We start from the raw sequence: 15,143 nt of genomic DNA, 5'->3' as shown, positions 1-15,143 counted from the left end.
ATGGGGCGTCATTATTAGAAGGGTCCATAATCAAGGACTTGTTTGTTGGTTAGTTGTTTTGTTGGTTTACCTACTTGACAATGAAATATCATATGTTGGAGAGGAAATTTGCATTCACCGCTATTGGCAGTGAGAGTATACATTCCAGAAGGTCCACTACATACCCACATGGGATAGCACCAAAACAGATATAGGTACAAGTGCACGTTAAACCTTCCTGTTAGGACTGAGACCAAGAAAATATGGTATCATTCACGCCATATCTGTAATGATGGGCTTCAGACCAGAAGCCGAAAGTCCTACCTCAAGGATTTGATCCCCTTGGATTCCGATGACCAAACCCTTCTTGAAAATAGTTCCGCCAAAAAGGTCCAAACCATCTTCGGGATGGCTGAGATCATCCAATACTCTCTACATATAGCTTTGAATGCAAATACCTCCTAACCGTGATCCCTTCTCCCATTCATCTAACCAGGCAGTAATAACAAATGTAGAAATATCCACACTATTTAAAAAACTGAATAAATTAATAAAAAATAATGGAAAAAATTATATACATATATGCATGTATACAGTACACATATATGCATGTATACACATATATAAAGATATGGGAAATATTACTCAAAAGTTAGGACAGCAAGACAAAAGAAAGTTTATAAAATTAAGAGGCAGTCAAAGTAATACTGAGAATAAGAAACAATAAAAGAGAAATTTAGATTCAAACTGGGGGACAAGTTTCCCCAAGATCGAGAGACCTCTTGCTCATCGCAAGGCTTCAACAAGGGAAGTCAGATTAAGTGCCTTTCTTCGAATGACCCCTGTTGAGTTCAGATCAGATAAAAAGGTAAAGTGGTGTTACTTACTTAGCAGGAATAACAGGTGATGGATGATGAGTGATTGTCTCCGGTAACTGAACACTTCCAAAGGCTCCAATAGCAGAAGTCAAAGCAGCTTCATTCAAATCTACTGATACCAAATTAGCTGGCTGGATATTACTTGTGCTGCAAAGACAAAAGGGAAAATATGACCATATTACAAGTAATAATAATTTTCTTTGAAAAAAAGTGGAGAAAATTGTAAAATTTGAGGCAAAATATTAGAAGGATAAAATTATTACAGAACACTAAAAACTAAGGAGAGGCATTGAGGTGGAAAAATGACAAATTTGGAAGTAATTTGTATTTTTCCTAACGATACAACCTGTAGCTGTTAATAAGGATTATACTTTCGGTGAAGCTGGAAGGTAGCCATAACACTTTTAGTGAGGTATATATTACCCTACCGCTAGATTGCGGAGGAGGTAGGCAGGGTAGCCGGCTATCCCGCTCACACACACCTGTGTTGTCTCATCACTTTTTATTGCAGGCAGGACTTCTTGGGGGACATCTGATGGCAGGCCAATTTGTATAAATAGCTACAGGTTTGTATCATTAGGAAAAATACAAATTACTTCCAAATGTTATTTGTTCCGACACTAAATACAAAACCTCGCTATTTCTAGCGATTAACTCCCTCCTTAAGAGGGTGAAAGTCTGAACTACCTGGCTGGTTTTCCCATACGGGTTCTGTACGTAATAGGGAGAAACCCTGACACCTTGCTAAATAATTTGTGCAAAGCGCGGTAAGAGGCCAGAGCAATCTGTGAGAATGTGTGATACTAGCAGTGTGACTAGTCTAGGTAAGAATTATCAGACGAAGGAATCTCAGAATCAACCATAAACGTTACCCAATTCCCCCTCCCCAAGGGGTATGGGGACATAACCAGTATATCTCTCTATACCAGGTTATACAAGGGAAAGGATTCTACCTCCAGACAGTGGAGGCCACCTTTGCAGAGTAACAAGGGAACTGTTACCCCACATGGGGTAGATGAAAGAAAGAAAGAAAGCCAGTTATTTTCTGTCAGTCATCCCAGGCTTAACCATAGTTAAACTCTACCCTTCCCCGTCTGCTACTTGTCCATCAAGGAGGTTGATGAAATTTTAAACCATTTATTGTGTAGCCACCACAGGGTCAATGGAGAACGTCTTGCAGGAAGTAGGTGGTGAAGGTCATTTGATGCTTTCAAACGCCTGCGTCACAGTAGTTTTTATTAACGCTAGGGACATACTCCTGCTCCTAATGTTATGAGCTTTAGGTCTCCTCTATGAGGAGAACGATCAGGATTAATGCTCAGTCCATGACCTTACGTATTCAAGCCAAGAACATGTTCTTGGTGATCCTTCTCTCGACCTTCCCTGGATTGACGAAAAGTGCTGACACTCAGGGGTGAGTTCCTGTAGTTTCCTCGAGGTAGTAACTCAAGTTCTTCCCTGGTATAGTAGCCATGAAGGACTCCTAATTCGAAGGGCTTGAATCTGGGGTCTAAGCGGTGGCCTTTCATCGTCGAGACAGAGAACAGCTTTCCTCCCGATGGTAAATGAGGAACTCCGCTATTACCACAATTGGGGCCTCGAGTAGAGAGAGAAACCTTCCATGACCCTAACCACAAAAGACAGTCCACCTATCCTGGAAGATCGAAGGCGAAAATTTACGCGGGTATCCTGGTATCCTCTTTGCAATTTGTTGCGAAAGGGGACTCCCTGAGGGAAGAGGAGATGGCTAGCCCACAGGCATGAAGTCACAGCGAAGCTATGGCTTTCTGAAAGATGTTCACATGTGGCTGTAAGAGTAGATCGTGTCGCGGAAAAAGTTCTCTTGGGATCTCTGTCAGGCGTTGCAGATCCATCAGCTAGGTGTGACAAGTCTGCTGGGTGAGCCATCTTCTAGCAAGACGAAACCGCCAACAATGAGGACTGGACTGCTCTGAAGAACGATGGCAGGAGTGGACATTTTCCCCGCAAGCAGGAAGATTGCTGAATAGAGGTTGGAGGAAGGGGTCTCCCTCCGAAGGGGAGCAGATGAATCAAATTTTCGCCGGAGGAATCCCCCAAAGCAGAGACCAAACTGATGAAGGAAGTCTTTCCCGTGGAAGGGAAAATGGCCAATCATCTGCTGCCGCTGTAGGCGATTCTTCCCAAAAGTAGGAAGATTGCATCGTGAGGAGATTTAAAGGACGGTACCAATCGAGTTCTGACCCTGAGGACGAGTGGTAGAGCACGTACCCTGCTTTTCTTTGATGCAAATGAAGGGAGCGTCATATCTGGGGAAGGGAAATGAGAAGGTCGACTCCTCGGATGAGACTCTCGCCTGTCAACCTTACTTCTCAGAGAAATGGAAGATACCTCGTGCTGAAATACCTGGGATCTGGCTGCCCCTGAAGAGGTTGAATCCGACAGAGATCGATGCGGACTTGACGAACCAGAATGAAAATGGTGATATATGAGACGTAACCACTGCTGGTAGAAAGTGTCTGTAGGCTGATAATGATGAACATGTCTAAGTAAGTCAGGATATCCTCAGATTGTGGTAAATTGAGTTGTCATCTCACAAAGCCACCGAGGCTGTTAGGATCAGCCAGTCATTCGGAAGTCTTCGGAGAACGAGGGAGATTCTCTGGGACCAGGTTGCCACTAGGGTAAAACCCTTGTGAAAACCCGAGATGTTATCGAAACCGAAGCACCGAACCTTGACATGGAATGCCTGTATGAACAAGGAAATCTTCCAAGTGGTCGAACGTGCTCAGGAACTCCTGGACTAACTGCTTGTTTGACTGCAACATTAAAGAGAGAAATACCCTCACACCTCAACAGGTGGGTGGAAGAGATAGAAGTGTATGCTATTGCAACTGGGCTGCGGATTCTTTGTCCTTGCTGAAAAGATGTGCGTACTCTGAGCTCAAAGGAGGGGATTAACCTTAGTCGGGGACGATAGAGGGAGTTATCCTTAGACGAAAGAACTCAGACTGAGGAAGAACGTCATAGTCCAATGGGTTACGAACAAGACCAAGTTCAAACTAAGAGTTGGTCGCATAAGCCTTTCTGGGGAAGGATTCCGCGAATGGAGGCTGAAGATTCTCGTACACAAATCCGACGGAGAGGTAAAAACCGAGGAGCACTCTCTGCATCCCCTGAAATTGAAGGCTGACATCAAGTGTTGCCTGAAAACGTAGCCGAAGCTTGTTCTCTGGGTCCCCCCGAAGGGGTTACCCAAAGGACAGGAATGGACGAATCCAATCCCCACCGGAGGAATCCCCCAAAGGAAAGACCAAACAGATGAAGGTTGTCTCTCCCGCGGACGGGAAAAGCCAACCAACATCTGCTGCCCTGTCAGCAATTTCTGAACGTTGGCTGGTGGAGGGACCTTCCCCCAGAAGAGAAAATTACAACACCTGGAAGTAAACCTTTGGGCAGCACTCTCCATCCCCTCAACAAGCTCTATCTCGAATTGAAGGTCAAGTTTTGCCTGAGAAATGAAGCCGAAGCTTATTTCTGGGTTACCCCCAAAAAAGTTTTAAACAACCACTGCTCCGATGGGCTGGAACTGCCGCAGGCACAGAAGATGGAGACTGGGCATGATCATTCGACTTTGCACACCTTACGTAGGCTGCTAGCGCCAAGGAAAACACAAAAGAATGAAAAAACCCTCGGGAGGACAACCTAACCCACGGACAGGAAAAGTGCCTCCCGAGAGGCACAGGAACAAGCTAAAGACTAAGCACTCACTTCATTGGCTGCCATCGCTGAATGAAGGAGAGCGGCATCTTTGCAGCTGTAAAAATGTTCGATTAATACAATTCTAGTTAAATCTAATCAGCTGAAGAAGAACCACTCAGGAAAACTGCCTAACCAACGGGCAGGAAAGGTGTTCCCCGACAGGCCCAGGATCTGCCGCTGCCCACGTAACAAGGGAGAGCGGCGTCGTCAGCAAAGAGAAGCAAGACCAAAGTAAAGCTCTGGGTAGGCTGCAAGTGGTCTTCCCTTCAATGAACTCGCAGGGAATAAGCTATGACAATATCCAAAAAGAGAAGGAGTATTCACACTTGCCGACTCCCTGTGGCCGAGGCTGGGTCGCTGTACTCTGAGAAACGGGGGAGGCCACTAACCTACAAGTTATCTGGCGTTAGAGGGAGAGAGGCCGTAAGAGGAGGTTTCTCCGCCCTCAGGAAACGCAACACTCCACTGACAAGAAAACAGCAAACTTTATACTGTAATAATATAAGAATGTTTATGTATCTGTATATATAAAAATATTATAAGAATATTTAAATATATATAAAAACACAATCGGAAAAAAGTATAAGAAAAGACAAAAACCAGTAAAACAGTTGGGAGGAGAGAGAGAGATGAAAGTCCACCCTCTCCGAGCCAAAAGTAAAAAGTGATTATAATTATTATTACTAGCCAAGCTACAACAATAGTTGGAAAAGCAAGATGCTATAAGCCCAAGGGCTCCAACAGGGAAAAATAGCCCAGTGCGGAAAGGAAATAAGGAAATAAATAAATGATGAGAACAAGTTAACAATAACTCATTCTAAAAACAGTAACAACGTCAAACAGATATGTCATACATAAAATATAAAAAGACTCATGTCTGCCTGGTTAACATAAAACCATTTGCTCCAACTTTGAACTTTTCAAGTTCTACTGATTCAACTACTCGATTAGGAAGATCATTCCACAATTTGGTAACAGCTGGAATAAAACTTCTAGAATACTGTGTAGTATTGAGCCTCATGATGGAGAAGGCCTGGTTATTTGAATTAACTGCCTGCCTAGTATTACGAACAGGATAGAACTGTCCAGGGAGATCTGAATGTAAAGGATGGTCAGTTATGAAAAATCTTATGCAAATGCATAATGAACTAACTGAACGACGGTGCCAAAGATTAATATCTAGATCAGGAATAAGAAATTTAATAGACCATAAGTTTCTGTCCAACAAATTAAGATGAGAATCATCAGCTGAACACCAGACAGGAGAACAATACTCAAACCAAGGTAGAATGAAAGAATTAAAACACTTCTTCAAAATAGATTGATCACCGAAAATCTTTTAAGACTTTCTCAATAAGCCAATTTTTTGTGCAATTGAAGACGACACAAACCTAATGTGTTTCTCAAAAGTAAATTTGCTGTCGAGAATCACACCTAAAATTTTAAAAGAGTCATACAAATTTAAAGAAACATTATCAATACTGAGATCTAGATGTTCAGGAGCCACCATCCTTGACCAACTTACAATCATACTTTGAGTTTTATTAGGATTCAACTTCATACCCCATAATTTGCACCATGCACTAATTTTAGCCAAATCTCTATTAAAGGATCCACCAACCCCAGATCTAGATTCAGGGAATGGAATTGCTGCAAAGAGAGTAGCATCATCTGCATATGCAACAAGTTTGTTTACTAGGCCAAACCAAATGTCATGTGTAGACATGTGAGACAATGCAGGTGTATGTGTGAGCGAGTAGGGTAGCCAGCTACCAAGACTATCCGTCTCCTCAGCTAGCCAGCAGAAAGGAAGTTTACAGCTCGCTAAAAGTCTTATGGCTACATTCCAGCATTGTAAAAAGTATAATCCCTATAAATAGCGAGGGTTTGTATATAGTTTCGGAACAATTATACAGAAAGTACAAACCTTCCCTATAATAAATGTGCGTTAAATTGTGTACAGTAAGAGTAAAATACAAAAAAAAATTCTTACCAAGGTATATCATCCATATTAATTTTTGAAAGGGTAGAAACATCTGCTGAAGTACAGCGCTGCAGTAAGTTCTTTGTGGCTGTCAGTGCCCCCTGGCTATGCATTAGTCCCGCCTGTTGTGTGCTGAGCAAACAGTTCTGGTGAGCTGTCACAACCTGTTCAGATTGAGAGAACAGTAGGAATCAGTAATTTTTAGATATCCAAAAGGATTTACTAATATAATAGAGTATCATGATAATTTCAAGGGATTTGCTAAATGATAAAAGATAAAATGTAATTAATGATCACAAAATCATGTCATCACACAGCCTGTATCATAACCTCTACACCATAAGTTTTAAGTCTTTGGGCCTTTGTCTATACAGTACTGTAGTTAAAACGTTTCTTTAAATTTCTTTTTAGTTATACAGTAGTTATAACATTTCTTTTTTGTTATCTGTTATATTTACTTACAATAAAGTATTACTATACTTTACATGAGGACTGCTTATAATAATTTCAATGGGGCCCCCCTTTCTAAATTTCTATTTCTTTCTAAATAAAGTATAAAAATTCAATGACCTGACATCTACAGGTAGGTACCATACTTACTGCCTCACAAGTACTTTGCAGAGGGTAAAAAAGATTCTAAGTGGTGTCCCTTTGGGCCCAAACTCCACTACTTTCTTGGGATTACTTTTAAACAGTTCCCTTTGGTGTTACCACATTAAGCTGTCCTACTCCATGAAAGTCCAGAAACACAACTTAGCGTGTCACAAAGAATAATAATAATAATGCTATTATGGAAATGGTAATATTACAGTAGTAATACTGCAAAAGCTTGCTATGGCAAGGTCATTACCATTCACCTTATTCTACAAATTGTATACCAGGAAAAAAAATGAAGAAAACTATTAGTGAACATGAAATATTAAATAAAAAACCGTTGAAATAAGTGTATATAGAGTATATAGTAATTACCAAAAGTCAGAGGACAGTTACGCCACAGAAAATTTCATGTACAGTATTGGATATTTTATCTTATATACTTATGCTAGATTTTATTCCCCCTATGGAAATAGTGCCTTCATTGCACCTTGCATGGTGTACTTTAGGCATTACTAAAGGTTCCTGGCTCTTAGCAACATTCCTTCAGTACCTAGCTGCAATAATTTTTCAATCTTCCACACTACATTTCTTAATGCATCCTCCCTTTCAATTATTACTTGCCAAAGCTTCAACCCTAGTTGGAAAAGCAAGATACTGTACTATAGACTCAAGGGATCCAAGAGAAAACATAGCCCAGTGAGGAAAGGAAATATGAAAACAGTGTGCCATCTAGAGAATTCTACTGCAAGACAGTGGAAGACCTTGGTAAAGAGGCTATGGCACTACCCAAGAGTAGAAAACAATGGTTTGATTTTGGCGTGTCCTCCTACAAGTCCTGTTTACCATAGCTCAAGTCTCTTTTCTACCCTTACCAAGTGGAAAGTAGCCACTGAACAATTACTGTATGTTGCAGTAGGTAACCCTGCGAGTGAAGAAAAGTTTTTGGTTATTTTAGTGTTGTATGAGGAAATAGGAGTATGCGTTAGGAATAAGCCAGACTATTCGAAATGAGCTGTATCTAGAGAGGGATCCAATGTAGTACTACGTGTCCAGTCAAAGGACCCAATGACTCTTGTGGTACTGAAGTATTTCAGCAGGTGGCTAGTGCCTTTATCAACCTACTAACTCTTTTCTTGTGTCTTCATTTTGTCAGGTAGCTGTGTAATGATTTGAAAAAGATTGAGTGACAGAAAGGTCTCGGTTAATAGGACTAGGCCTAGTTATCCAGAATGTATTGCTGGTACATAAGGGAAAAAAGAGAAGTGGGTCTTAGCAATATTGCAAACTGCACTTGTTTTAGGATTATGTAGTTTTGAATGAGAAGGCTTTGAGTATAGTTTGGAAAGTACATAGTGGAATAATGATTGGTTAACCAACTTAAATTTACTTTAATGTACATTCACACATTTTAGCCAGTAAAGTACACTACAATTTGCTGACAACAATTACTGTATAATCTGAGACAGAACATCAAGCCAGCTAACGAAGAATGAGTTGGTGAACTAAAGAATGCCATTTATAACACAACTTGTTTTAAATAAATGAATAGTCAGAGGAGAGAAAACATATGAGTGTAAGCTTGTGGAGTAAGACAAAAGGATCACAAATGAAGTGAGTGCTTGACAAACGTAAGAAACATAATGATAAAATTATCTAGCACGGTAAATAGCTTATCAACGGTGAAAACTTGTTCAAAATGGTTTAACCAGAGAAAGAATGATCCAAGTTACCCCAGCACTTTAGAAAAATCTCGACACCCGAGCTGCAATGAAGAAACAGAATTTTGAATTTAACAACGATCACTCCTTTATTACAGAATTACATTTTAATAGTAAACCACACCCTTACCTCAACTTGACGAACCAACAGACGTTCCCGTCCTCTGAGAGCTAACACTTGGCGATTGACAGCTTCATGAATGTCTTCCTTTACCTGTGAATATAAAATAAATTACTAAAAAAGTACATACAATTTATCATACCAAAATATCTACAATTTATGTGATAATTAGCCTATTATCATAAATTTCTGTAGTTTAAGCATAGCCCATGTCAATTTTAAACTATATCCAAATGATTTCCTTAAATGAGATGATGCAATTGGAAATGAGCAGTTACTATGACTGGGCAGTCTAATGGGAAGAGACTACATAGAACTGATAAAAATCAAAAGGCAGAAAGGCCTGTGACACAACCAAAGAAATGTTAAGAAGATAATTCATCACCATTCACCATATGCCATTTTATTTTACTCCAAGATGTGCAACTTCAACGGTCTTTATCAAATTTTTATCCATAAAAGAACAATCATCTCATTCTGAGTGTAGATTTGTACTGTATTTGTTCTTCATTAAGTGTATAAATACATTTTCTTAATCGTAGACTTATACTTCAAACTTCACAGAGTTGTGATTCTTATACGCCTACATATAGCTGGATGAAAAAAAAAATATTCTGACCAAAAATCAAAGTATTGTACAGTACAGTAGTAGTTACTTACGTTCCTGGCATTCTCTTGTAACTGCTTCTGATAATCCTCAACTTTTTTTAAGGATTTATCAACAAGGGCCAACTTCACAGCCACATCTAACTCAAGTTTTTCTAATGACATCTGAAAGGAGAGAAAATTCTGTTAGCTGTGAGGAAGGAGAGAGAGAGAAAAAAAAAACATTTTCTGTCATGTCATGTATAAAATTTTTTCCAAAAATACAAGAATCAATTCATATTACAAAGACTATGAAAGTTAGTATTCATACAAGTCTCATAACATATGGGTAAGGGAACAAAAGTTTATTGGGAAAAATACACAAGGCAAAACTTTTGAGTCCAATGTTGGTTGGATATATCAAGAAACTTCTAAAACGGTTTCAGGACCAACTTCCAATAAGCACCTTCTTAGCTACAGCTGCATGGAATATTATATTCACTGTAATCAATGAAGTAGCCTATGACTGATCTTTCAAGCTGTTCTATATAATGAAGTTCATAGTGAATTTCAGTCTGCTATAGCATTCTCCTTTGAAAAGGTATTTCTGTAGCACCATACAAAGCATGGCAACTTTCAGAAAACTACAAAACTGAAAATACAGTATCATTTTGTTTTAAATGCAAGATATCTGGACATACAGCTTACAGAGAAACTAGTACATATGTCAACACTATAGTCAAGATACAGGGAAATCACTGTTGTACAGTACTGTATAGCAAAGTATGTCCAAAGTGACCCCCAGATCTTGAGCTACAGGAACATGGTACAACATGTATTGTCAAGGTCATCCTTTGCAAGAATACGAATAATGTCATCAAAATTCAAAGAAACAATAATTAACAACTAAACTATAGAGACAGCATGGAGACCATTCACAAATGAAAACATGGTTGCCAAAGTAGCTATCCACTGGAAAACAAAACTCCTAAAATAAGAGAACGATTGTAAGCACTGATTTTTTATGACAGTCTCAAAACCACTTAACCAATACTGTACTACTTTGCTATGAACCTTATCTATCAAAGCCAGAAAAAATCAGTGCTGTACAAAGATCTGAAGAAGGTACTGTACTGGAAGAATACCCCACAATTGTGCAATGAAGTAACTGTTTAGAGAGGCTGGATAGCAAGATGAAAGAGAAAACAAATGGCTAAAAAGTGAGTGCACCAAGGTAGTGGTTAAGGGGATGTTAAAAAGCCTTTCAAGTAATATCTACAGTACACCACATGAGATGCAATGGGATCTCAAAAAGTGTGGTATATTGCATTGCAAAATTAAGAATCTCAGGTTTCAATATCTGATCGCACAGGTTTTATAATCTAAGAGCACAAAATTAGTCAGGAGTCTGGAAACGACATAATTGAACAGATTTCTTCAAACATTTTTTTCAACCTCATAACATAAGAGTTGGCTTCTACTAATAACCTAGATATATCAATCATTAAAAATTACCAAGTTTTTTTATCAATCTGGACAGGCCACAAAATTTTTGACAAGGTGGTGCTCCTGTCTCTTCGTTGATTTCCAATTTTTCGTATTATCAGAACTGAAGGCCATTTCCCATCTTCAATCATAGTTTTTTCCCTGTTATATAAATTTTTCTTGGCCAATTTCCTTCCTCTACACCTACAAATGCTGCCTTGAATGCTAACAATCTGAAATAATTCTAGTTTGAGGTCTCAACTAACAAGCCTCCAAATAGGTGGCTATTTCACTTTTGGAGGGAGTACAAAGTGATACTGACTATTCATAGGTATTTTGAAGAATTTTGATGGCTTTAATCATCGGTAAAATGTATTTTTCTATGGAAATACATCTGAAAAAATAGTTTCATAAGGGATCCCAGACAATAAGTAAGTGGAGGGTTACGACTTGTCTAAGAGTAAGCTAGGAGCATGTAAGTCTAAGCATGGGGTTGAATGATGGTGTAGCACCTATTGCAGGTAAGGGTACTGTACTAGTTCTAGATTAAGTTGGGTGGGGATTCTTAGGTAAAGTCGTATGTAACCTTGGCATATTGACCTATACTTAAATTTTACAGAATTTCATATAGACCAGGAGACTTTTTGGTAAATATATGATACCTTAATTTCCGCTGTGGCTCACTACGCTCGCATATTAACATTACAGTACATCAGAGCTCCTCTGTTCTGGCAAACCGTACATGATGCACTGCACACACACCACGTTGGTTATTATCTCGGGGATATTTCTTATTCTCACATGAGCAACAATTGCTATATACTAAACAGAGCCTTTTCACTATTCAATTACTGAAATAGAGGAAATTACACAATTTCGAAAAAGATTGTACTTCCCCCTTGGAGATGTCTTCATGCCGTGGTAGTAATGCTATTACTGAAGGGGTGAGAAAAAAAAAAAAACAACAGTTGTAGAACATCCAGGAACTTTTGCATAATAATAAGAGAGCTCATAATTGTTTAATATGCCCGGTAATGATTATGTCATATGAAAAACAGAACTGGTAAAAGCGAAGTAACTCCTTATCAGTTTCCCAAAAGTAAACAATGGCCAGCGTGAGAAATAAACCTACAATTTTAATCAACTGATATACTGTACAAATTATTCCTTAGCCCAAAATTAAACAGAACAAAATGCCAAACTAGCGTCCACCCATTCATTTCTTACAGCGAATTCCAGTGTCACTAGTAATTAAAGCATCACAAAATTTTTTGGTAATGTAGTTTTCTGGCCTAATGCTTTCTTTACTTCCATTGCATTAGACTGTAACAGGGTTGGCCATGCATCAGAAATATAAATTTGCCCCTGTACAGTTTTGGGAACCTTGAGTAGGCTGTTATAAATGCAAACATGGTATCCTATAGGTCTGTTTAGGCAAGTTAGCAGGTTGGTTGCACAGCGTAAGGACATGATGTTATGGGCTAATTCAAAGGGAAAAAGAAGGGTCGATGCATGGGTACATTTATTTTACCTTAAATGAAGAGGGTGTAGGCTATGGTAGTTGCAGTTAAGACAAGGTTTTTTTTTGTTTTTTTTTTTACTGGCGCTGTAGGTAGCCATACCAAGTTTCGTTCCTTAATACTGATGCTGTAGATCAGACATATCAAGTATTTCTTTACTTTTATGCTGACAAGAGAATATGTACCAGGTAAGGAAGACTTCTCGGTTCTTTTGTAGTTTATTACAGAGTGGGTTATTATAGTTTAGAAAGGGAATACTACATCATTCTACATGCCCTCAATGTTGATCATCACAAAATTTATATTAATATCCCTAAAGTTACATAAAGTCGTTACCAAGTGTCACAAAACTTTATGAATCGTAGCTTATATGGACCCAAGAAAGGTAAACTTTAAATTAAAGATTACACATTACATTTAGGTCATTTAACAGAATTGTCTGAACAGGCTACGATACATAAAACAGATCATCAATATTACCCTTCAGGTTTTAAATCAATAATCTAACACGTAAAACGTAAGGCTAAGGCAGTCATTTAACACACAAACAAAATAAATAAAAAATAAAAAGATTATATAACTGGTACACAAGCTCGGCTATCAGCTGACATCTTCCACCATAGCAGAGACGGTAGAAGGTCACGTAGGCCCCTTTCACTAAAGTTTAGAGCTAAATATATATCAATATACAGACTTAACAACAAAAATAAGTTCTCAAAAACAATTCTTGCCTGTTTACCTCTTAAAAATGGTATACACTCGCAAGCTTCAACAAGGTAACACTACACCGATAACAAATAATATTGTGTTTGTCACAAGATTATCTTGAACTTGTGTCGTCTGCTCAACATGTCATGTCAGACTGAGTGTAGAGCGACAGGGTTGCCATTTCTGATTTTGAAAACACGCTACAGGAGCTTCCAAAACGCGCTAAATCCTTTCTTTAAAAGCGTTGTATAGGATTAGTAACCTCATTAACAGAACCAATCTTTTGACTTTTAAAGCGGAAATTGATACAATACAGTATGTCAAAAGGTAGAAAAATGCAGTCAGTTTATCATATACTTTATCTGATGGAAAAGCGGTATGTTTGGCGGTAGATTTGTCTAAAAAGAGTCAAATAGTGTGGCCGCGCTAACTAGAAAATAAAACGCGCTAAACTTACGAGAAGCGCGCCAAATCTAGCGTGAAAAGCGCTAAAATGGCAACTATGGTCAGCGAGTCTAGTTCAGATGTTCTAGTGAAACAAACTCGAAGCATCTTGGACTCTAAATATTCGAACCATTGTTTACTGCATAAAATATTACAAAATTTAGTGCATACACGTAAGAGGACAACGATAAACTTTGAAATTATGATTTTATTTAAAATAAACCGTAATTGATATTTTGCCCTCACGGGATACTAATGAGATGCGGCCTCTCTCAAAACCTCATAGATCTCCTTCCACGTCAAAACATTATAGGATTACAGCGTAGGGCTATCTTGCATAGCCTACATTTATTTTGATTCTTAAATACCAACTGACTCAATATGATGATTATAATTTGAATTATTCAAACGAATGCTCTGTTTTGTTTGTTTGCTGAGGATATCAAGCTCATCGTCATCATTATCGTCTCTTACGCCCAAAGACGCAAATGGCCTCTATCAGATTCCGCCAGCCGTCTCTATCTTGAGCTTTTAAATCAACACTTCTCCATTCACCCTTTCCTACTTCACGCTGCATGGTCCTCAGCCATGTAGAACTGGGTCTTCCAAGTCTTCTAGTGCCTTGTGGAACCCAGTAGAGAGTTTGTTGAACTAATCTCTCAAGTTAAACGAAACATTTCTAGTTCGAAGTCTCGAACTATGGAACCAAGTGGAATGTTTCCACTTGGGATCGTGGTCTAAGCCTTTCGCAGCTCATTAGCCCATCTCTCATATCAATTTATCATCAATGTTTAATTTTGGATTACCTTTAGTCAGCCTGTATTTGATCGATATAATGACACGTAGAAACCTTTTTACCTGTTAGTTATAGATCATAGTATTCTGCGTTGAAACTAATCATTAATTATATTTTTTTCAATATATTGTTGCATATCTTAACTTTCACACTATTTCAATTATGGATATAATTGGAAGAATTACTTGGGCAGGCGACCTATGTTTACACTACATCGGTTCTGGAATTTGATCTGAGCTTACGCAGTTCGTTCGAGATTTTACCAGAAACCGATGCTAATGATAGATCCTCGCAGAATAAATAAAAATAAATATTGCAAATCGCAGGGGTACGACGCGACTAAAACGAATGAAATCGATAATACACGCACACACACATGCATATATATATATATATATATATATATATATATATATATATATATATATATATATATATATATATATATATATATATATATATATATATATATATATATATATATATATATATATATATATATATATATATATATATATATATATATATATATATATACATATATATATATATATACATATATATATATATATATATATATATATATA

The 15,143-nt window shown here is 38.2% G+C and overlaps 1 protein-coding gene across 1 annotated transcript in view; it reads right to left on the bottom strand.

Annotated features, from left to right (window-relative positions):
* The window catches only part of LOC137651242 (nuclear receptor coactivator 4-like), a 34,603-nt gene extending 21,123 nt beyond the window's left edge, over positions 1–13,480 (bottom strand). The window contains exons 1-5 of the mRNA XM_068384468.1: positions 13,348–13,480; positions 9,679–9,789; positions 9,028–9,111; positions 6,592–6,746; positions 867–1,004 (exon numbers count right to left, since the gene is read on the bottom strand). Of these exons, the coding sequence (XP_068240569.1) occupies positions 867–1,004; positions 6,592–6,746; positions 9,028–9,111; positions 9,679–9,789 (488 nt within the window). The 5' untranslated portion in view covers positions 13,348–13,480. The remainder of the gene's footprint in view (positions 1–866; positions 1,005–6,591; positions 6,747–9,027; positions 9,112–9,678; positions 9,790–13,347) is intronic.
* Between the last annotated feature and the right edge of the window lie 1,663 nt (positions 13,481–15,143).

Source organism: Palaemon carinicauda, chromosome 12 (genome assembly GCF_036898095.1).
Source record: "Palaemon carinicauda isolate YSFRI2023 chromosome 12, ASM3689809v2, whole genome shotgun sequence".
NCBI classification, from domain to species: Eukaryota; Metazoa; Arthropoda; class Malacostraca; order Decapoda; family Palaemonidae; genus Palaemon; species Palaemon carinicauda.
Note: the sequence above shows the minus strand (reverse complement) of the source record. Positions and strands in the feature narration are given on the sequence as shown.